Consider the following 24,095-nt stretch of genomic DNA (forward strand, 5'->3'; position numbering starts at 1 on the left):
CTCCCAGAGTGCTGGAATTACAGGCATGGGCCACGACTCCTGGCTTCCATATTATACATAAGTGTAAGAAGGAAGGAAGAGAATAAGGCCTACTTCATAGCCTCTTGCAAGGACTAATTGAGATACAAGTGTTAGTTATTACTCTTAATTTCTGTTCAAACTACCTCCGTGTCTTCTCCCAAGTCTCACAGCCCTGTCCTGAGGCCCATTCAGATCCCCATTCTCCCTCTTCTCCCCACAGGTCTGCCGATTGAAGCCCCATTCTCTCCCTCTTGGGTCCCTGCCCTGGCTGCCTCCTGGCTCCCCCCTCCATTCTCTCCACACCCCTTTCCAACCTCCCCTGTACCTGTAGCCAAAGAAATTTTTTTTAGAAATTTTTGTTACACAACATTTAAACCTTTTGGGGTCAAAATCCCACTGTGGCACCCTTGTCCCCCTGGGACAAGACCCAACTCTCTTCCAAACCTATCACTGAGAAATCCAACCCCTGGGAATTTGCACCTCACTTCTGGAACTCTGTCCTCCAGCAGTGAGCCCTTTGCAATTCTGTTCTCTGGGTGTCTGGACTTGCAGTTCACTCTACTGTATCTGGATCGCCTGCCCCTTTTTAATTTTAATTTCAATTTTTTCTTTTTTTTGGTACTGGGGATCAAACTCAGGACCTTGCGCTTGCCCGGCAGGCGCCAGAACCACTGAGCTAAATCCCCAGCAATATTTCTTTTTTTGGGTACCAGGGATCAAACTCGGGTCCTTGCACTTGCACAGCAGGCAGCAAAACCACTCAGCTAAATCCTCGGCCCCCCAGCAATATTTTTATTTTTATTTAATTTTTATTTATTTATTTTTGCCTGCCCCCTTTTTTTTTTTGGTACCAGGGATTGAACTTGGGTCCTTGCACTTGCAGGGCAGGTGGCGGAACCACTGAGCTAAATCCCCAGCCCCTGCCTGCCTGCCTGCCCCTTTTTAAAATAGATTGTCTCTTCCTATCTTCCTAATCTCACCTGAGTAGCCAAGGCAAGGAGGCCAGACTTTGTCATCAGGGCCTCCAGGCAGCCTTCTCAGAACCCCTCCCACCATCCCTGGCTTAGGAACCTCCTCTGGGCTCTTGTGACCACTGGCTTTCCACTACAGTCCTGACAACACTAGCCTGTGTGCTGCCTTTCACAGCCCAGTTCACTCTGGGACAAGGAGCCAGCCACCCAGCCAGGTCATTTTGAGGTCCACAGGAGGATGAAAGGACCAAATCTCACCTCATCTTTAGCCTGGAGCAAAAACTCACTGCCATCCTGGGTCCTGCAGAAGGGGACACAGGATTTGAGGGATCCCAAGGGGACCAGCCCCCACCCTCACCCCTGCTAGATGTTCTCCAAGGAAGCCAGGAAGTGGAACAAGGAAGCTGGGCCTTGGATCCCTCCCTCCTGCCCAACGGGGGCTCACTGGAGCTTGAAGACATGCTTCTTCTTCTTGTAGTCACTAGCCACCTCACTGGTGGCCTTGTGCAAGCTGAGCAGTGGCTCCCCACCATGGGTGCCTCCGGATGCTGGTCCTTTGGCATCTTTGTAGAAGCCCAGTTCCCCTTTGCTGAGCACGCAGTACAGGCTCACCCATGACCTGGGGTGAGGAGATGGGGCTCAAGGTAGAGCTGCAGCACACTGCCTGGGTACTCTTTGTCAATACATCCATGCACTGACTGTGCTGCTCCTGACCTCCTGTGGGTCTCTGCCCTAGCTCATTAGGCCATATGCCAGGGAGCTCTTCCTTCTGGATGTTTCTGAACTGAGAGGAACATCTAAGGCTCCCAGTCCCAAGTCTTAGCCCAGCCTAGCCCCTGCTGGGCTTTCCCTTCCTTATCCTCTCCAATACTGAATTCCTGAAGACAAGACTTCAATTGTCTCCCCCATAAGCCTTTGTTCCACTCGACCCTTTCCATTTCGTCACCCCTGCATTCCTCTACCTTTCACTGAGTTCCTTCAAGGAAGATCTGTTTAGAATGAGGAATTCCTGTCTCCCCATCTAGCCAAACCCCAAATCCAAGAGGAAGTCCCACAGGAGCAAAGTACGGTACACCAGGTACCCTATTCATTCCCACCTTGACCAGAGACAAGGAAGAAAGACACCACACTCCATCAACAAAGCCTGCAGCAATCCTGCCCACTGTCTTGCATCTAGGCCTCATTCCTCTCCCTGGGCAAATCTACCCCACTTGGCCCCACTTGTTACCGATTTGACTAAAATGTCCTGGTCAACCAGGAGTTGGACTCCAAGAAAACACACACACACACACACACACACCCCAGTTAGATCCGAATTTGGAAACTTTTTAAAGACACCCCCCCCATTTCACTCATTTCTCAGAATTTGGGCTCTGCCCCTATTCCCAACCTTTCCCCAATTTGAAACTTCAAGGATAGCCCCCTCATTGGTTGGAGGACATCTCAAGGCTCCACATGCCATTGGAACCCCCTAGACTCCACTCCAACCCTAGCTTGCTCCTTAGCTACCATCAACTCTGGGTTGGTCACTATGAGACTGGGTCCCAACTTAATTCATTTCCACATCTTATTTCTGCTTCTAGCCAAGTTCCATCCACTAGGCCAGTGAGCACACAAACATGAGGCCACGCCTCTCCTTCCCCTGACCCTCACCTCCTCCTGCAAGTTGGAAGTCCTGAAGTTGAGCCCCACCCCCTCCCTAGCCAACCTATTCACTCATTGGACACCCTGAGTTTGGTCCCCGCCTTCCAAAGCCCCGCCCACTCGCGCACCGGTTGGACGACTTGCGGTTAGCGTCGAGCTCGCGCTTGCGCATCAGGAAGCCCTCGTGCTGCAGAGTGTGAGTGGGCGGGGGCGGCGGCGCGGGGGCGGAGCCTCCCTGGGCGGGGGCGGAGCGCGAGCGGCGGCTTCCCCCGCTCTCACCACCTTCCCTCGGCCGTGGCCGCCGTCTCGGTTTGGGCCGGTCCCGCGCCCGCGGCCGATCCGGCCTTGGTGTCCGCTCGGGCGGCTCAAGCCCGTTGGGCAGACGGCCAGGGGGAAGCTCTCGAGGCTGAGGCAGCGACGGCTGTGTGAGGGAGGGGAAGAGGGGTGCTGTCCATGGGAGGATTGGGGACCGTCTGGGGACCCCTTGGGTCTAGGGTCCCACTGGTCTGCAGGGCCATGTCCTGGAGGCGAGGATGGGAGGGGCTCGGGGCCTTCGGGAGAGAATCTATCAGGACTCGGTTTTCGAATCCCTCTCCAAGGGGGAAGATCTATGGAGGTGAGGTGCAAGGAATTCCCTTAGGATCAATCTGGGGCTGCCTTCTGTGTGTATTTGGCTCTTTGTGGAATCTGCGACCCCACCGGGCTAGAGAAATAAGGAGCCCGGGACACATCCAGGGAGAGTAAGAACCTATATACGTGTGTGTGAAGGGGGTCTCTTAGGTCGGTGGCCCCATCTTTCTAACGGAGAAATTTTCAGGTCCCAGACAGGGCTAGCACTGGTTGTTTTCTGAGATCCTGACTCCTGCTCTGAGGGGGGTCTCCGTACCCCCACCCATCGTGTGGCTCAACTTACCACCCCAGCAGGGAGCCCTGGGCCTGCCTCTTTCTCTTGCAGCTGCTCCACAATGTCAGCCAGGGTGGCCTTCCTGGGGGAGGGGGGACAGAAAGATCCAATGGAACAGGAATGCCTTCTCCCAGGGCCCTGCCTGTCTGGATGGAGGAGTCTCCTCCACCTCTAAGCGTGAAATGTGAGGCCTCTGTCCACTTCGTTGCTGTCGAATGGAGAACAAACCCTCTCCCCACGCACTTATTTTTTTCCGTGCTGAGAATGAACCCAGTGCCTTCCCAATGAGCTGTATCCCCAGCCCTTTTATATTTTTTATTTTGAGATAAGATCTCACACTAAGTCACTAAATTGCCCACTGGGCACAAACGTGCAATCCTCCTGCCTCAGCCTGCCAAATTGCTGGGGTTACAGGTGTGCACCAACGCACCCTGCTCCTCTCTCCCATTTGAGTCTGCAGCAGCAGAAAGCAAAAGGCAAACTGGTGCCTTCAAGCCTCTGAACACACCATTACCTTTCTCAAACACCCACTCCCCCGGGTTTCCCAGTCCCTGGACTTCCCCCATCCTGGCCCTAATCATTCTGGTTCTTCACTGTCCACTGCTCCCCACCCCCAACTGTGACCATCATGAAGGCAGGACAAGGATTCATTTGGTCACTGCCCTCCTCACCACATGGCAGGCAGAGTGGACATGCAGCAAATGTTCATGAAATAGGAAACTTCAACAGGGTCGAGAGCCAATGTTTTCTGTCCTTTCTGAGGACACAGCCAGTTGGGCTGATCTGCACACCCCGCTCTGGTTAACTCTGCATTCATAATGCCTGGGCTCTGGTCCCGGTTTATCCAAGCTTAGTAACTGGTGCTCTTTCTGTCCCCACTGCCCGATTCCTACACTGGAGATAACAACAGCCCCTACTGCGTCCCGCTGTTGAGACTGTAACAAAGGGTCTTATACCCAATCAAGGAGGTAGTTTCCACAAGGAGCCCAAGGGAGAAAATGTATTACAAAGTAGATAAAATCCCAGCTCCCACCCCAGCCAGGGGATTCAATGCAGGAGTCCACTCTCAGTGGCTGAGAACTAGCGCTTAAAAGCGCCCTGCCTTTTCGGTCAACAAGAAGAGCTGCCCTTGTGGAACACTGGCACATCTACCCGGGGCTGCAGTTTACACTTCTGTAAAGTGGGTACCACCGCACTCGCTTCCCCTTTCCCTCCCTCCCTGCTCCCACCCGGCCTCACCCCTTTGTCAGGTCTCCTCTGACCGGCAGCTCCTGCTCGCTGGACTCCTGCCGCTCCAACCGCCGCTCCCGCCGCTCGCGCCGCCGCTCCATTTGCTCGTAGCGGCCCAGCGTGAGGCTGTGTACCGCCTCTTGCTCCGCAGGCTCCTGGCGCTCGGGCCGCCGCCTCCGAGCAGCCTCCTCGGGTTGATCCGCTGACTCCTGGCGCTCTGGCCGCCGCCTCCGGGGCAGCTCCTCCGCGCGATCACCTGACTCCTGGCGCTCTGGCCGGGGCCTGACCTGCTCTGCCACTGCAGGGGTCCCGGGGGTCTCTGCCTTGTCCTCCGGTGCAGCCGGCAGGGCCACCTGCTCTACCCTACCCGGGACCTCGGGCAGCCGGTCAATGCGCGGTTGCAGGCGCTCGGGCTTGAGCTCCTGGCGCACGTACCCCACCCGAGTCCGCACCTCGGCAGACAGCGTGTCCGAGGCCCGGCGGGCCAGGGGCTCCAGGCCCCTCTCGTAGCCCCCTGGCCGCAGCAGGGGGGCCGCCTTGGCCGCCAGTTCCGTGGGGTCCCCGAAGAACTTGCGCCCCAGCAGGGGGGTGGGTGGCTGCTTGCTCTGTTCCGCCTTGAGTTTTTCAATCTGGGGACCGAGGAACCGGGTCAGACTGGAGGGCGGGTGGGTTAGGGAGCGTTCAGGGGCTCTGGGTTTTCTGCTTCCCTGCTCAGCTTACCGGTTAGTTTTTTTTTTTTGTTTTTTTTTGGTACCGGGGATCGAACTCCGGTCCTTGCGCTTGCGAGGCAGGCGATGGAACCACTGGGCTAAATCCCCAGGCCTCCTTGAAGTTTTTTGAAGTGGCCTGGTTGTTCAGGCCCCTGCCCTACTGCACTTCGTGCCAAGAGTTGGATTCCTAACATCTACTGCTTTTGTAAAAATGGGCTAAAGCACCGCTTTCTCTGGGGACGTCCCCTCCTTCCTTCCTAATGTTCTCCCACTCAGGACTGCAAGCTTTTTTATCACAATGGTCTCTTCATCTCATTCTTCAAGTCTTACCTGGGACTCCCTTAGGCCAGGATGAGCCTTTCTGGGCTCCCACAGCCTTCTGCGTCTCCCCCTTGCAGCCCCCAGCCCTCGGCTAGTTCTTCCCCAGCACATTCCCGACCTCTCTGGACCATCACTGGTGACAGATCTATCCCAGCCCCACTGCAAGCCTAGAACAGGTCCACGTGGGCACCATGTCCAGGCGAGCCTGCCCCATACAGAGGGTGGAGTGGGGGAACCTGGGATGCTGACCGTGGTCAGGCGCCGCAGGGAGCTGAACCTCTCTTCCCAGGCTGCAGCTGCTTTGCGGAAGGCCTCGTGTCGCCGGATAAGCTGCTCCACCTCATCCACACTGCTGCCCAGCTCCCGGCTCTGCAGGAGTGGCTCCTGGGCTGTCAGCCAGGCGTCAGCCACCACGGCCTCCTGGGCGAACTGGTGCACCTCCAGCACTGGGGAGGCACACAGGGTCAGGGTGCTGGGAACACCTGGGAGCCCTGCCTGTCTTCTCGGGCCTTCCACACCCCTCTGGTTTACCCTATCCCAGCCCTGGCCACTCTGGGCCCTGAAGGTAACAGTTTCTCACCTCTCATATGGATTCAATAGCAAAGCAGCCCACTTGTCCACCCTCCCAGGCCCTCATGCTTCTGAGGCCCCGTGGGTGGTGTGCAAAGCACGCTCATGTCTTCCTCCTGACTGGAGCATGTCCCTAGGTCCCTGAGCCATGAGTCCGAGCCCACACTCACTCTGCTGCAGCCATTCCCAGTGGCGGTCCCACTTGTCTGACACCTCCTCTTTCCTGGTTGCCAACTTGTCCAGCTGTGCCTGGATCTGGGTGTGGTAGTAGGTGGGAGGGGTATCAGGGATAGCTCCCACCCAGAGGGCCTAGGGGGAAGGGGGGACCCCCTCCCCACCTCGTCAGCCATGGCGCCCTTGTTGAGCAGCAGAGAGCGTCCCAGCTCCTGGCAGGCAGTCAGCTCAGGCACCCTCGCCTCCAGCTCGGTCTTCAGGCCCTGGTGATAGTTCATGAGCACCTCCACTGATGACACATCCCTGCAGGGGGTGGCAGGCGGGGATCTGAGCCACAGGCAGCCACCCTCAGCCCTCCCCATACATGTGGCTCCCATGAGCCCAGATCCTGGAGGCTGACGTTCCACAGCATCTCAGGACATCTGCCTCCTATGGCCAGGTTCTAAAGGTACAAAGGTCTTTACTAATTCATTGATTCCAATGTACCCAGGTACCACACTTTTGTTCTAAGTTAGAATCCTCCTAGGATTTCGAGGCCCAATTTTCTGGCTATCTATAGCTATACATCTGCAGTGTCCACTAACTGGTGATTCTAACCTCGAAAGTCTGTGCTGTCCATTGTGTAGCTATCAGACACGTGCAGCCACTGAGCACTTGAAATGTGGTTGGCTTGAATTGAAATATGTTAAGTGTCAAGTGCCAGATTATGAGAATTTAGTGTACATAAGAATGTAAAATATCTTCATAACTTCAATTTTTTGGTTTTGTTTTTTGAGACAGGGTCTTAGTATGTTCAGTGTGGTCTTTTTTTTTTTTAAGTAGCAGTTTATTTATTTTTTTGGTACCAGGGATCAAACTCAGGGCCTTGCGCTTGAGAGGCAGAGGTGGTACCACTGGGCTAAATCCCCAGCCCCTTTTTTTTTTTTTTAAAGTCCGGTTTTGAATTCACTATGTAGCTGAGGCTGGCCTCAAACATTCAGTGATCCTTCTGCCTCAGCCTCCTGAGTGCTGGGATTACAGGGAAGTGCCACCATACCCAGCAATAATTTCAATATCAACTACATATTGAAATCATAATATCTTGGTTATGTTGGATTAAATAAAAGATGTTGCTAAAATTCATTTTCACTTGCTTCTTTTTAATGTGGTTACAAGAAAATTTTAAATTATATATGTAGCTCACATTTGTGGTTTAAATTATATAACTATTGGACAGTGCTGGACTAAACCATATGACCAAAACAAATTCCATGGGGGGTCGTAAGCACCTGGGAAAGGACATCAGCAGGAGGTAACCCCATGTTCTGAGCCCCCAGTGCCAGGCCTGAAAGGGGTCTTAACACATGGGAAGCATCTAAAACAGTGCCACACATAGAGAGCTGCTGCAAAGGGATGGCTATTGTGGTTTCCTACAGGAAGGGGACAGCTGGTGAGCCAGAGGCAGCTAGGAGAGCCTGCCAGAGGCTGCTAGCAAGTCTGAAGTGGGATGGGAGGCACCTGGGCTTGTCCGCTGCTCCGATCTGGCCTGCAATGCCATCCATCCAGGAGAGCAGATCTCGGGCCTGGCTGTGGAAGCGCAGGGCATCAGCCGTCGAGCTGACATGCAGGCGGGCATCCTCACAGGCTGCCAGCAGCTCCTTCCAGCCCTGCAGCACCTCCTGCTCTCGGCTGGCAATGGCCTCGGCATGCTCACCCGCATACACAGTCCGCAGCTGGGCCGCCCCCTCCTGCAGCTGCCGCACCTGAGGAGCATTCCAGATCAGGCACTGCCCTCCACCAGGCCCAAGCTCCACCCCTTTCCCCCATCTGCTCACTGAGTGCAGAGCCTCAAGATGCAAGGGGCCCAAGCCCCGTGATCCCACCACCCAGCTTCCCCCATATTCATTGCCTGCTTTCTTTTGGACGACCTGCTTTCTGCCTTCTTGTAGATGCACTACCACATTTCTCTCATGCCTACTCTCTGAATCTTCTTTTAAAAAATTTTTATTTTCAGTATTGAGAATTGAACCTAGGACGTTGTTCATGCTAGGGAGGTGCTCTACCACTGAGCTATATCCCCAGCCTTTTTATTTTCTTTACAGACAGGATCTTGTTATGTTGCCCAGACTGGCCTCGAGATTGTGATTCTCCTGCCTCAGCCTCTCAAGTAGCTGGAATTAAAGGCATGTGCCATCATACCTGGCTGCCTAATTCTTCTTTGACTTGCTTGGATTCTGACTTCTTTTAGATCTACCACTAGATCTGCCTGCCTCAGCCTCCCCCGCCCCCCCAAGTGCTGAGATTACAGGCATGCACCACCATGCTCAGCTTCTACCTCATTTCTACAGGTTCTGCTGTTCAAGTGTTGCTTATTCTTTTGGCTCAGTCACCTTATTTCTTTCAGAGTGAGCCTCTTCCCATTTCTATCAGATCTACCACTTACTTGCTATCAGTCTCTCAGTCTGATTCCTAACATCTGCCTATGTGATTTATAAAAATGATTGTCCAGTTTCTACTTCCCATCGCTCCTGCAACCCAGTTTCCCCTCAGTCCTGCTGCCTGAATTCTATTAGGCTCACAGCCTCATTTCCATCTGATTCCTCAGCTCTACCTCCCAATTCCTGGCAGACCCTCTGCCTACTTTCTGTTAGTTCTGTTGCCTTTCCAGTCAATCTATCCCCATCCAATTTCTACAGTTTCTGTCAGAGCCCTGCTGTCTAATTTCTGTCTACCTCACAACCAAATTTCTCTTGGCCCTTCTGCATTTCCATTTAGATCCTCTACCTAGATTTACCATGTGGAGTCTTATATCCATTTGGAACCACTGCCCAATCTCTGTTGGAAACCTCACGTAAATGCTATCAGGCCTACCGCACCACTGTTGTCTGTCACTACTGGTTTCCATGCACCATGCAATCAATCCATTTTCTTTTCCTTTTCTTTTTTTTTTTTTTTTGGTACCAGGGATTGAACTCTGGTCCTTGCGCTTCCAAGGCAGGCAGCGGCAGTACCACTGAGCTAAATCCCCGGCCCTTAATCCATTTTCTATCTGCCCCATTACCCAGTTTCTTCCTGTACAGGGTGCTTCTGTCTGACCCACTGCCTAATTTCAACCTGCTCCACAACCTGATTTCTGACTGCTCTGCAGGCCCAGGCCCTCCCATCCAGCCCTGTGGCTGCTGGCACCCCACCTGAGACACGAGGAGCTGCAGATCATGCTCAAAGGCTCTCAGAGTGCGCTGCATGGAGCTGGCACTGGGTCTTGGCTCAGGTGGAGCAGTCAGGCGGGGCAGCCTCCTCCGCTTCTCCTCAATCTGTCCTTGAAGCTCCCGGGCATCACTGAAGAACTTATGCAGCTCCCGAGAAGCAGCCAACAGCTGGGCCCGTGTGCCCATGAGCTCCAGCAGCTCGGCCCATGCCTCGTTCAGCCCATCCTTCCACTCGGCCATGGTGGCTGCTGCCGTATGGCCACACTCGATCAGCTCATCCACCATCTGGTTCACAGCTGCCAGCCGCTCGCGCCCTGCTGTGCCTGTCTCGCTGGCAAACTCTGAGAATTTCTCTTGCAACACCTGTTACCAGGATGTGGGGGCACAAAAAAGTGGGCAAAGGTGGTGCCTACCCCAGCCCCCTCCAACCTGCTACCTGGTGGCAAGTATAAGTTATAGCAATAATAAGCATCATATACTAAAAAATAATACAGGATCTAACAATGAACATTTATTCTAGCAATAATAGAAAATGATAAAGTAGGATACAGTATTTATAACTAATGCTGTGCTAGGTACTGTGAATAATACCCATGGTTCTAACTGTTTTAGGTTATATTAATTTATTTGCCTCATAATAGAGCCAGGAAATGGGTTATCATTATCCCTATTCTATAGATGGGGAAACTGAGGCCCAGGGAACCATAACCTACACAGTGGCCACTGGTATCACTGTTATTCTAACAGTGCTCACCGAGACGTGCTCAAAGTCCTGGCCCAGCTCAGGGGAGCCAGCCACCACCTCCTTCTCGGCAATCCAGTGCTCCAACTCATCCACCTGGCGGCTGAGCTGGTACAGCCAGTATTGCTGCTCCAGGCCCACCCTTCGTTCCTCACCCAGCTCCTTGAGTGCCACGTATAGACGGTCCACCTGTGACTGCCGCCGGCTGATCTGCTCGCTGATGGGGACAGGAGGGGCAGGGAGAGCCCCCTGAGACTTCTGGGGTTCTGCTGGGGTTCCCAACCCTACCCCATCCCAAGGCAGGGCCCTGCATGCCCTGAATCTTTAGGTGGGGCCATTTCCCCTCAGACTCCCTCTGGAAGGACTGTCTCTTGCAAGTCTTGGGATCAGTCAGCTTGGTCCTTGGATCTCAGCACCCACGGGAAAGCTCTGCCTCTGTAGCGTGGTAAGCTCTGCCCATGGCTTAACTGGTCTCTTCTGCTGTTTTTGTTTTCCACCCAGTTTCTAGTTTTCCTCCCTCGCTCTTCCTACCTAGTGATCTGAGTGGGGACAGAGGGCTCCCGCCTTCAGAGCCCAGTCCATCTGTCCCACCTCTAGCCCCACTCGCCCTTGGGTCTTGCTTTGTGTGCCCTCTCAGATCCCAACCCTGAGCCAGGCCTCCCAGAGGCTGGGTTAGGATGACACCAGCCAGTCATACAGGGAGGACGCAGGTCCTGCTCCAATACTGGACCTCAGCACTTTTCTGCCCTCTCAAACATCTCGAAGACGCTGGGTAGGAAGAGGATCTTTGCCTGTCCTGGGCATTATGCTCTCTAGCAGTCCTAGACACCACCTCTCCCTTTGCACCCTACGGGGTCCCTCACAACACCCAAAGCCCAAGTTCTAGGCATCTTCATTCTGGTCAGGTCCGATGGCCAAAATCCAAGGGCTCCAGCACGCAGCACTGAGGATCCCTCCCACCTCAGGGCTCATTCCCGAACAGTGACCCAGTTCCAAGAGCAAAGCTCCAGATTCTGGACCATACCCTACAAGCTGGCCCCACCCCGCCTGCCCACCTGTCCAGGTGCCCCATCTCCAGCAGCGCCCGGCACTGGCGCGACAGCTGCCCAATGCTTTCCTCGTAGTTCTCCACGCCCTGCTCCAGCTGCAGGTGCTTCTTGAGCAGCTGCAGGGTGCTCTGTTCATCCTAGGGGCATAGGGCGCCCGCGATGAGGTGGCAGCGGCCAGCCCCTGACTCCGGCACCCCCAGGCCCCCCTCGCCCCCCATCCCGGGCGCACCTTGCCCTTGTCCTCACTCATCATGAGCAGCTCCTGCTCGCCCAGCCACGCCTCCACCTCAGCCACGTCGAAGTAGTACTGCTCCACCTGGAAGGCGGCGTCCAGCGACTGCTGCCGCTGCTCGGCCGCCTCCCGCAGTCCGACCCAGGCGCTCTGCAGCTGCTCCTGGCCGCGGCGCACGGCCTCCGCCTCGGGGCTGCGAAGCGAGGCCAGCGCGCCCGCGCGCTCCAGCACCTCCTCCAGGCGCGGCCCGTGCGCCTGGATCTCCCGCCGCAGGCCCTGGGGAGGGAGGGCCCGGAGGGGAGGGGCGTTCAGAGACCCCGCCCGTGGAGCTCAGAACAGATACCCTCAGATGGCTCACCACGCATCAGGTACTAGGCAAGTATTTCCCGTTACTCTCCTCCCCCATGTCCCTGTGGGAAAATAGGCACTGACAGAGGGACCGCGCCCAAGTACAAAGACTTAGCAAAGGGTGGCAGGATTTGAACCCAGGAGGCTGACTCCAATGTGGAGTTACCAGATAGGAGCCAATGGCTCGAATGCAGGCCTAATGACGTAGGGCTCCTTAGCAACTGAGGTACTAAGCTCCCCCACGGTTGTGGGTTCTGCTTGGGTGCCTTCAATTCCAGACAGAACTTGCTGGGAAGACAATGTGTCCCTCCTGATCATATTCCCTAGACATTTACTTGTCATATTCCCTAGACAACACAGAGTACCAATTGTCTACAGTTGGATGAAGTATTGTGAGTCCCCCAGAGAAGGTTTGAAGGATATAGGAAAATGTGTGTAGGTTGCATACTACCCTGTTTTATGAGACACTGATTATCTGCAGTTTTTGGCGTCCATCTGCTGGGGCGGGAGGCTAGGAACCAGGGATCCTAAGGGATGACTGTACAGTAAAGTGTGCAAATCACATTTTTACACACACATGCCCTGGACTTCTCAGATCAAGATGCAGGAACACTCACCTCCCAGAAGGCTCCCTCAACCAGAGCTTTACTTAACTGAGGACCTCATATAACTTCTCCTGTGCCTCAGTTTCCTCAACCTGTAAATGGAAATTATACCCAGGAACGCTTCCTGAGTGGCTGCTCCCTGCCAGCTGCCTTGCTAAGGAAGGGCTTTACATAATGTGGACAAAGCTGTCCCTCAGTCCAACCCATAGAGAGAGACAATATCATTCTCATTTTACAGACCAGGACACTGAGGCACAGAGAGGTTGAGGAACTTGCTAAGATCGGGTGGCTAGCGGTGGATTGCAAATACCTACCCTGTTGCCACATGACAAATCTTGGAGCAGTTAGAACTAGGCCTGGCTCAGCCAGGCATGTTGGCACCTGCTTGTAATCCCAGCTACTCGGGAGGCTGGGGCAGAGGCAGGAGGATTGGAAGTTTGAACCATGCCCAATGCCTCGTGTTCAATCTCCAGCACCCCTTAAAAGTGGAGGGATAGGGGCTGGGGATTTAGCTCAGTGGTTCTACCTCCTGCTGAGCAAGTGCAAGATCCCGAGTTCGATCCCTAGTACAAAAAAAAAAAAAAAAAAACAAGTGGGAGGATGGCCATAACTACCTAATAGGGTTATTGATGGGATATATAATCAACATAACCCCTAGAACAATATTTAAGTACAAGCTGAGTCTTTCATCAATATATTATTTTATTATTCCTCTTTCATGTGTCTTACTTTGGGCTTTGGTGAAAGAACTCTTTTAACCAACCAAGATGCATTATGGAAAGGTACAATTCCCAATGAGAAATGTAATTGTGTTGGATACCTACCATGTACCAATAAAAGAATTTAACAAAAAAACCCAAAAAACTCTTTTAACCAAAGGGTTCCTCTGCTACAGAGTCTGAGAACCATTGCTCTAGACCAACTCTCTGCTTATTTGGATGTGGTAACTGAGGCCCAGAGAGAACAGAGATCCAGAGATTTTAGGGGCTCAAATGTCCCTTCCCCCACCTTGCTGGGGTTTAGAGGTGAGCACCTACTCACTGATTATCTTTCTCTCCCTTAAAGTGTTTTGTTTGTTTTTGGTTTGTGTATTTGTTTATCAGTTAAATTGTCCAGACTGGCCTCAAACTTGTGGTCCTCCTGCTTCAGCCTCCCAAGTAGATGGCATTACAGGCCCTATGGGTGCTTTGACAGATTGTTTGCTGTTGTTGTTTTGGTTGACCTTTAGCATTCACCTTACTTATAGTCTCAGGACCCTGACTGTCCTCCAGGGAGCCCTGCCTCTGTCTCACCCCAGCCGCCTATGTTTCCACTGACTTGACGAGCAGGTCCCAGGGGTGGGCCCTCAGCCCGGGCCAGTCTAAGAACCATTCAAATCCCTGGCCATTATGATTAGTTTAGGACTGAGACTGTGACTCAAGTCGGGTCACTAAGAGGTATCCCTGTGACTACTGGAGAAATTTTTGAGAGGGAGACATTCTCTTTGCTGGTAGGATGTAAACCTGAATCTGTTGGAGAATGAAACACACACACACACACACACACACACACACACACACACACAGCCTAGCAATATCTAAAGCATGTGAATGTATCTCCCTGCTGTCCACAGTCTTTTCAGTTACAAGAGCCTATGGATCCATTATGTGGCTTTAACCATGTTAGCTGTTTTCTAGCACTTGTATCCAAATGCACCCACTCTGGCTCCCAAGCCTGGCTCAGCTCACCTGGTTCTTCTTGATGTGCTGCTGAACAGCCTGCAAACCATTGCCCCGTTCCGTCTGCATGGCCAGTGGTAGCCGCTCCTGAACCCATGCCTGGGAGAAACCAGGGAGCAGGTCAGGAGGAGGATGGACTTGAGGACCACTGCGTCCTGGTGACCTCAGACCCTTCCCAGAGCATCCAGTGGCTTTCCTAAGAGGCCAGACACACCCATCTCCAGGCTTCTCTATGGACAGTCTGTCTCCCTCTCAATTTTAGGGCAGGCTTACCTCTGGCCCCTGCACATACAAGGTCATGGTTCCTGGAGTTCCCTTCCCATTCTCTCCCATTTGTACCCTTTGGGTCTCAGCTCAGACATCCTCTTCCTCCAGGAAGCCCTCCCTTCCTGACTGAATGCCCACCAGCTGCCTTTGCTGCACTGCTAAGGCCTCTCAGGTGCACCTCGATGGGCCTAGCCACCCAGGGTTGTCACTGGCTGGGGACAGGTCCATTTCCCCTTTCATGCTGAGCCCTCTGTGAGAAGCAACAGGGTCTGCTTTAGTTGCCTGTGGCTCCCAGCATCATCCAGGGTGGGGCCCAGAATGATTGAGAAAGCAAATCAGTGAGTGGATGACAGAATGAGCAAATCAGGAAATGACTGATTCAATGGGGAAATGAATAGATGAGAAAATGAGTGAATAAGTGAGCAATAAACGACTGGGAAAAGAATAAAGGATAAATTCGTGAATTTAAAATGTGTGACTCAATGAATGAATCAATGAGTGGTTGAGAGTGAATAAATGAGGGTGGTGTCAATGAGCCCACGCTTGTAATCCCAGCACTCTGGGAAGCTGAGACAGGAGGACTGCAAGTTTCAGCCCAGGTTGGACAATTCTGGGGTTTAAGGAGATCATGTGCGAAGACTCTGGGCTTAATCCCCAATATCTCAATCTTAAAAAAAGAAAGAAAATAGGGCTGGGGATTTAGCTCAGTGGCACTGCGCCTGCCTCACAAGCGCAAGGTCCTGAGTTCGATCCCCGCTACAAAGAAATAGAAAGAAAGAAAAGAGGAGTAAATGAATATGAAAGGGTGAAAGAGTAAGCGGACTGATCGACTCCGCCCCGGCCCGGCCCCACTTCCCCGCCCCATTCTTGAGCCCCGCCCCTCGTACCCGGGTCCCGCCCCAGGTCCCCGCGCCCCTCACCAGCTCGTCGTCCAGGTCGTGCGCCACCTGATGCAGCTCTTTGGAGGCCAGCAGCAGGCGGCGGCGCTGCTGCAGCGGCTCCAGCAAGCGCACCAAGCGCTCGCCCACCGCGTTCTGCCGCTCGCCCACCAGCTCCTTGCTCGCCGGCTCCAGCGGCAGCGCGGCTGTCTGCGCCTGCAACTCTCCCACCTCGCGGTACCACTCCTCCACCTGGGACTCCATCGACTGTGGGAACAGAGGCAGAGTCAGCGGGCACCACCTTCCCTCCAGATCGTCCTGTAGCTCTCCAGGGCCCTCAGGATGACAACCAAACCACTCGCCTCGGGCCACAGTTCCGCTCTCCCCAGGCTCAGTCCCCTCTAGAAGCGCCGCCCTCCCTCCGGGGGACCCTGCAACATACTAGCTAGTCCCTGCCTCGGGGCTTTGCCTTTGCTGTTTCCTCTGCCAGGTGCGCGCTTCCTTTCAATCAGATTTCAGCCCAAATACTAAGGTAGTATTACCCAACCCTCAGCACTAAAACGGACCCTTAATCATTAATTCTCACATCAGCCCCTCTAGGTTGATATCATCCCTATTTTTTTATATCATCCCTGTTTTACCGAGGAAACTGAGGCCCAGAGAAGTTAATTTGTCCAAAGAGCCAACTTTGCCAAATATCAAAAATACATAGCTGGGGAGTGGGCTGGGGATTTATCTCAGTGGCGATGTGCCTTCGTTGAAAGCGTTGAAAGCGCAAGATCCTGAGTTCGATCCCCGGGACGAAAAAAACCAAAACACAAAAACACAGCCGGGGCATGGTGGCATCCACTAGTAATCTCAACACTCTAGGAGGCTGTGGCAGGAGGATCAAAAGTGTGAGCACCGCCTGGTCAGCTTATTGACTTAGCAAGACCCTGTCTCAAAATTGTAAATAAATAAATAATGAAAGAAAGGCAGGCTGGGGATACAGCTCAGTGTGAAGGCACTGGGTTCAATTCCCAGTACTGCAAAATAAATAAATAAATAAATAGCTATAGTGATTTGGATGGTTGATGCAGCTGCTAAAGATACACAAAAAGCACAAAAGCAGTCCTAAATACAAAAGAGAATTAATATATTTCATAGATGCCATTTTAAATCCTCAAGGGGAAAATGGATTATTTAATGAATGATCATGGGCCAGCTGACTAACCAATTTAGCTGGATCCCTTCCTTGCTTTTATACTGAAAACAGTTGCAGATGGGTTAAAGACCGAAGTGAAATAAGTAAATTCATAAGACACAAGAGGAAAATCTGAACAAACGCTTTGATAACCTTGGGATGGAAAAAACCTTTTCAAGCATAAAAACCATAAAGGGAAAGATTTATACAGTTGGCACATAAAAATACTTCTGCACCGACCAAATGTATAGCTGTAGTTGAACGTAGCTAGAAGGCAAATGCCAAGCTGAAAAAGTGTGTGATAGGTATTAGGAACTAGTTTAACAGTCAGAGAATTGGTCTCTATCCAGCTTCCCACCTCACTGCAGCATTTGCCACCACTGAGTAAATGTCGTTTACTTCTAATTCCCTTCTGGTTTCTAGAGTGGGAGCCCCAGGAGGGCAGGGGCTGCATCATGATCACTGCTGTATCCTGTGTGCTGGAACAGTGCCTGACACACAACAGGCCTTCACTGTAAAGTGTTCAATGCATGATTACAGCAAAGAAAGAGAATATCCCAAGCCAGGGATTTAGCTCAGTGGTTCTGCCGCCTGCCTTGCAAGCGCAAGGTCCTGAGTTCGATCCCCGGTACCAAAAAAGAAAAGTAAGAATGTCCCAAAGAGAAACAAGCTGGCTAGGTGTGATGGTGCATGCCTGTAACCCCAGCATTCAGGGAGGCTAAGGCTGGAGGATCTCAAGTTTGAACTAAGCCTGGACAACTTGGTAACATAGTGAGACTTTGTCTCAAAAATTTTTTTTTTTTTTTTTTTTTTTTTTTTTTTTTGTGGTGCTGGGGATCAAACTCAGGACCTTGCGCTTGCAAGGCAGGCAGCAGAACCACTGAGCTAAATCCCTGGCCCTGTCTCAAAATTTTAAAAAAGTCTGGAAAGCCAGGCATGATGGTGCACATCTGTAATTCCAGCACTCAGGAGGCTGAGGCAGGAGGATTGTCATGAGTTCCAGCCCAGTCTGTACTACATAGATTGAGTTCAAGGCCAGCCTGAACTACATAGGTGAGACCTTGTCTCAAAAACCAAATAAATAAATGACATTTTAAAAAGCTAGGGATGTAGCTTGGCATGAGGACCCTAGGCTCAATCCCCAGCATGACTGGGGTCAGGGAAGGATTGGCACCAGATGTGAACAAGCAACACACAGAAGAAATAAGCACAGGGCTGGAGATTTAGCTCAGTGGCACCATGCCTGCCTCACAAGCACAAGGTGCTGAGTTCAATTCCTAGTACTGCAAAAAAAAGAAGAAGAAGAAGAAGAAGAAATAAAAGCACACAAAAAGATGTCCAATCTCTCTAATGAGCAGGAAAGTGCAAATTCTTATATGATATCCTTTTCTATCTACCAGATTGGCAAGCGTGTAAAAGATGGATAATATCTAGTGTTGGCAAAATGCAGGGAGATGGGCACGCTGGGCCTCTGAGGGAGACACTGTAAAGTGGTACAACCTTTTTGGAAGGCGATTTGGCAGTTCCTATCAAAATGTAAAACGTGCATCTACTTGACTTACACTTGCACCTTGGGTTCTAGGAATGTATCTAAAGAAATCCTGGCACATACACACACTGATGTTTGTCCAAGGATTTCACCACAGCAGAAGTTTAATGTTTAATGGGAAGAACTGGAAACAACCTCAATGCCCATCAAAAGTGAAATGGTTAAACAAGTCTGCATGTGTATGGAATACTAGCCAAAAGTTTCTGCGCAGAGGAAAAAGCAATTGAGACTTTCCATATGATATATATTTGTAGTGAACTGCACATGCATAAAAATTCTCTAGAGTAAACAAGAAATTAATAACAAATGGTACCTATTGGGGGAAGAGAACATAGTGAATACAGAATAGGGATGGGGAGAATTTTCACAAAGGATTTTTAAAATATAGTTTTTGATGTCCAAACCATGAAAATTTATTTGTTCAAAAATTTAAACATGAAAAATAAATAAAAGAAAACCATTACAAGCCCACATGGGCATACTTGTAAAGGCACAGGAGAAACCTAGAAGGATGCACATCAAATAATTATTGTTCCTTTTGGGGTATGGGATTGGGAGGTGGGTTGAAGGGAAACTGCTTTACTGAACCTTATAGGTTATAAGATATTTACCAAAAGAATATATTTATGTATTACTTGTGTCATTTTAAACAGATGAAGGAATGCTACAGAAGAAAACAAAATAATAAATTAAGTAGTAACAGATTACAGCAAATGACTGCAAACCGAAACTCACATTCAAGAACTAAGTCAACACTTTCGTTTCACAGTTCTGTAGTGTAAGTTTTTGTAGTGTTGGTTTTGCTGGTCCAATATACACTCCCTCCTCCAAGCACCTCAAATCCCACTCTCAGGTCCTGAGGAACTAAAAAAACAGAATTCCAAGCCTGGCCAATCAGAACACTAGAATCCCCTGGCCACGGACAAGATCAGAGATGGTCAGGTCACCTAAGCTAGGCCAAGGAAAAATTTTTTAAAATATTTTTAAGAGGGCTGGAGATTTAGCTCAGTGGTTTCACTCCCTGCTGCGCAAGCGCAAGGACCTGAGTTCAATCCCTGGTACCAAAAGTATATATATATATATATATTTTTTTAAGAATGGGTTGGGAATGTAGCTCAATGTGAAGACCTAGGTTCAAACCCTATGCTAGAAAAAGAAAAATTACAAGCCAGCATCTTTCATCTTTCAGATTCCCAGAGATGAAAAAGCTTGTACCTTACAATCTAAGTGCATCAGGATGGTGGATACGGGGAGAGCCAACAACTCTCACTTGGCAGGCATAGTCACTGTCTTCTTTTTCTTTCTTTCTTTCTTTTTCCTTTTTTTTTTTTTGGTACCAGGGATTGAACTTGGAACCTTACACTTTCGAGGCAGGTGTCAGAACCACTGAGCTAAATCCCCGGCCCGTCACTGTCTTCTTAGGAAAATCCTGGGCAATATCGATCAAAGCAATTTTTTTATGTCGCACTGGGGATGTAATCCCACCAGGCCCTTGTACATAGTAGGCCGGGCTACATCTTCAGCCATATAAAAATTTTAATAAGCCAGCAATGGTGGCACATGCCTGGAATCCCAGTTCTCTGGAGGCTGAGGCAAGAAGATTTTGAATTTGAGGTCACTAATCTGCGTCACAGACAGAAATCCTGTCTGAAAAAAAAAAACCAAGGAGGAGAAAGAGAAACACTGATTATCAAATCAAACCACCCTGTGGAATACTATGCAACAATTTAAAAGAATAGAATATATCTGGCCCAGGGATGTAGCTCAGTGGCACTGCATCTGCCTGGCGAGTGTAAGGTCATGAGTTTGATTCCCAGTAGCCCCCCCCCAAAAGAAATAAAATAAAAAAAGAACAGAATATATCCATATTTTGTGACCAGGAAAAACATCCAGGATGTTTGTGAAGTAAAAATGGCAAGTTTCAGGATGGTTTGCATGCTGCATACATGCGGGAATGTGCACAGAATACTTCCAGGTCAGAGAGAAAGTGTTGAGAGTAGTTACAGCCCTGGGGAGCAGGACTACATAGAGGGAGGAGGAGGAGGCTTTGCTTTTCCCATCATGCTCTTCTGTGTGAACTTCTCACACAGCGACAATGCTTAAATGCTTAACTCATCCTGACATCCACTCCACATCCGCTCTGCTCAAAGCACCTGGTGAGGTTAAGGCACGCGATCCTTGCAACACCACAGAGGTTGGGGAAAGCAGGATGTCTGTTTCATTCTGAGTTGGACCCCAGCACCTAGCAGGTACCTGGCACGTAGTGTTTTGGCTTTGTTTGTTAGTCACCATGCTATTCTTATTCTCTTAGATAGGCACTTTTTTTTTTTTTTGGTACCAGGGAATGAACTCGGAACCTTGCGCTCGCGAGGCAGGTGGTGGAACCACTGAGCTAAATTCCCGACCCCTTAGATGGGCACTATTAAAGGTTAAAAATTTTGGGGGCTGGGTATTTAGCTCAGTGGTTCCGGCGCCTGCCTTGCAAGCACAAGGTCCCTAGTTCGATCCCCGGCACAAAAAAAAAAAAAAAAGATTAAAAATTTTAAAATTAGCAAAAAAAAAATTGTTTAATTAGCTAGACATGGTACTCCACACCTGTAATCCCAACTACTCAGGAGGTGCAGGGAGGAGAATCGCAAGTTTGAAGCCAGTCTGGGCAATTTAGTGACACCCTATCTCAAAAAATAAAAAGGGGAGCAGGGATTTAGCTCAGTGGTTCCACTGCCTGCTGTGCAAGTGCAAGGACCCGAGTTCGATCCCTGGTACCAGTAAATCAATAAATCAATAAATCAATAAAAAGGGCTACTGATGTGCTCCTTGGGTTCACTTCCCAGTATGGGGGGGGGACCCTACCTTTAAACATTAAAATCAGTGAGGCAGGCTAGGGATGTAGCTCAGTGACAGAGTTTGCCTAGCATGCATAAGGCCCTGGGATCAATCCCCAGCACAAATACAAAATACAATGAAATAAAATAAAACCAGAGGAGCCACGAAGTACTGATACATCCTACTACATGAATGACCCTTGCAAACATGAAGTGAAAGAAGGACCACATAGTGTGTGATTCCATTTCTATGAACTGTCTAGAACAGGCAAATCCTGAGAGACAGAGTAGATGAGCATGAGGAAAATGGGGCGTTGCTGCCCATGGATATGGGGCTTCTTTGTTGGATGGTGAGAATGCTGTAGTGTTAGTGGTGAATATGCTAGATCCCTGAATTGTACATATTAAAAGTGTGCACTTTATGGTAATAAATTTTAAGGACATTAAAGTTTTTTTGTTTGTTTGTTGAGAATGGGTCTTGCTATGTAGTTCAGACTGGCCTTGAACTCACTGTGTATCCCAGGCTGGCCTCAAACTTGTGGTGATCCTCCTGGATCAGCCTTCCGAGTGCTGAGATCACAGATGTGCGCCACCACATTCAGCAAAGAGTTTTAAAGAAACAAGAGAAAAGACTGCCTGCAAAACAGCCCCAGGTGCTAGCCACACCACAGGCACATGAAGCAAGCCCTGATTCCTAGATCAACCTTTCCTACTCGGACCCACCTTGTTGCCTTCCAGTTTCCAGGTGTGGAAACCAAGGCTCAGAGAGGAGCTGTCACTGGCCTGGATTAAAAACTGCCAGAGCCAGAATCTGAACCCAAGCTCTCCACCACGCTGCCTCTCTATGATTGGACAGTCTGGCTCAGAAAGGTGGGGGAGAAGGACAAAGATGGGTGTGGGGGGGCAGCCAGCACCCCCCCACATACACCCTGACACTCAGTGCCCAGGTCCACAGTGATGGAATTGGGGATTCAAACCTTGGATTGCATAGCTCCAGAATCTGGGCTCCTGCTCCACCCATGCTGAGTGGAACACAGAAATGTGGGACAGAGAAGGGAAAGGGGGAGATAGTCTCCATGAAGCAGAGAAAGAGCCCCAAGGATGCAGCCCAGCAGCTGCAACACCTCTAGTGCATTTTCCTGCTTGGCCCCCTCAGATAGCAGACCAGTCCCACCCTCCAAGCAGGAGCCTGCGGCTGGGCCACACCAGCTGGCCCAGCTGATGAGGGCTGGGAAGTGGGAGCTTGGGACTCCACCATCTGGCTGCTGGACCAGTAGGACAGTTGGGCAAGAGGCCCCGAGGAGGACTCTGGGTCATGTGGAACTGGGAGGTGGGGTCCCTGCTGCAGTGGCTCAGGAGGGGGACAAAAGGGAGGATGCAAGACCAACAGAAGGAAGAGGGGAGGGCCAGAGATTTAGCTCAGTGGTTATGCTGCCTGCCTTGCAAGCGCAAGGACCTGAGTTCGATCCCTAGTACCAAAAAAAAAAAAAAAAAAAACCAGAGTTAAAAACCCAATTCTGAAGGAATAGGCACTGTTTAGAAAAATCATGAACATAAAACAGAAGGAAGAGGGGAGATCAAGAGAGAGTGGCAGCAATGGAGAATTCAAATGAAGAGACAAGAAAGAGCAAGGAGAGGGGGCAGAAGGACAAAGATGGGTGGGGGAGCAACCAGAGCCCCCCTGCAGACACCCAGTGCCCAGACTTTCAGGCAGCCCCGGGGGACCGCAGGGCCTTGTGGGCCTCTCCCCTCCCAGCTGCCCAGTTGGGCTCCCCTTGTGGGCAGTGGCCGATAGGGTCACTCTCTGCCTCAGGCTCCCTCTGCTGGAGAAAGAGGCTCAGGCACCAGGCACAGCATCTGTAGCAAGCCCTCACCCCCGGAGGAGCCTCATTTCTGCTTGGATCCACCTTGTTCCCTCCCAGTTTCCTGTGATGGGGAGTCCTGTGCCAGGCTGCTTCTGGCACCCATTGCTGTGACTGCAGGCCAGTCCTTTGTCCCCTTGGGCCTCAGCTTCTCCTTTGCACAATGGGGACCCCATCTCAAAGGCTGTTAGGCTTGGTTGGGACTTGTGGCCCCCACCATGCCCAGGGAGAAAAAAGTAGCATCTTCACTCTGGCAGAAGCCAGAAGCCCCAAATCCTCTCTCTGAAATCTAAATGGCCAAAAAGAAGAACAAGGAGACCCATACTCACCAGTCACCAAAAAAAGCAAATGCACAGGGCACAGTGAGATGTCACTTTCCACCCACCAGACTGGGGAAAAGCTAGAGTCAGGTGATAGCAAGTGTGGCCAGGAGGGAGAAAACAAGGTCTTTCATTGTGGGCAAGATGGCATCAGTCAGGATAAGGATGAGGGCCTCAAATGGCAAGATGGGGGCAGCCACAGACAGTTCCTGCGCTTAACACTAGATTCATACTCCATACGCTGCCCTCAAAATACATTTTTTTTTTTGGTATCAGGGATCGAACTCAGGACCTCACACTTGCCAGGCAGGTGCTGTGCCGCTGAGCTAAATCCCCGGCCCTTCAAAATACATTTTTACAAAACAACATGAAGAAGGGGAAATGCCCCAAATGTGATATGAACATAAACAATGAAATAGGGCCAGGGATTTAGCTCAGTGGTTCTGCTGCCTGCCTTGCAAGCACAAGGTCCTGAGTTCGATCCCCAGTATCAAAAACAAAAACAAACAAAAAAACAGTGAAATAATCGTGTATCCCATAAATAACCAAAGCAAAGATGGGGAGATAACTAGCCACATTAACTTCTGGACACAATATGGCTATGTTATACCCTTGCCATATAACACTGAAAACTTCTTTAAAAAAACAACAAAAAACCCCAACTTCTAAACAAATACCAAATCTTAGATATTCTGGGGCAGTAGTTGTGAAACTATGTATTTTGCATCTTTGTCTTCAGTGTGTCCCTAGGAGGTCACTACTGTAAGTAGGTTCATCAGAAAAA

At 50.8% G+C, this 24,095-nt stretch overlaps 1 protein-coding gene across 6 annotated transcripts in view; it reads right to left on the reverse strand.

Moving 5' to 3' along the window:
* The window catches only part of Sptbn4 (spectrin beta, non-erythrocytic 4), a 75,044-nt gene that overhangs the window by 1,559 nt on the left and 49,390 nt on the right, over positions 1–24,095 (reverse strand). For all 6 annotated transcript variants that reach the window (XM_021251700.2, XM_021251701.2, XM_004874206.4 and 3 more), the window contains 15 exons: positions 15,615–15,839; positions 14,437–14,526; positions 11,754–12,032; positions 11,531–11,661; positions 10,488–10,692; positions 9,716–10,096; positions 8,043–8,287; positions 6,710–6,848; positions 6,542–6,626; positions 6,051–6,247; positions 4,780–5,399; positions 3,550–3,622; positions 2,765–3,057; positions 1,438–1,611; positions 1,251–1,293 (listed from right to left, as the gene is read on the reverse strand). In XM_021251700.2, coding sequence (XP_021107359.1) covers positions 1,251–1,293; positions 1,438–1,611; positions 2,765–3,057; positions 3,550–3,622; positions 4,780–5,399; positions 6,051–6,247; positions 6,542–6,626; positions 6,710–6,848; positions 8,043–8,287; positions 9,716–10,096; positions 10,488–10,692; positions 11,531–11,661; positions 11,754–12,032; positions 14,437–14,526; positions 15,615–15,839 — 3,180 coding nt within the window. The remainder of the gene's footprint in view (positions 1–1,250; positions 1,294–1,437; positions 1,612–2,764; positions 3,058–3,549; positions 3,623–4,779; positions 5,400–6,050; positions 6,248–6,541; positions 6,627–6,709; positions 6,849–8,042; positions 8,288–9,715; positions 10,097–10,487; positions 10,693–11,530; positions 11,662–11,753; positions 12,033–14,436; positions 14,527–15,614; positions 15,840–24,095) is intronic.

This window comes from Heterocephalus glaber, unplaced genomic scaffold (genome assembly GCF_053883595.1).
Source record: "Heterocephalus glaber isolate CG9 unplaced genomic scaffold, H.glaber_assembly_v1.0 deba00001002, whole genome shotgun sequence".
Taxonomy (NCBI): domain Eukaryota; kingdom Metazoa; phylum Chordata; class Mammalia; order Rodentia; family Bathyergidae; genus Heterocephalus; species Heterocephalus glaber.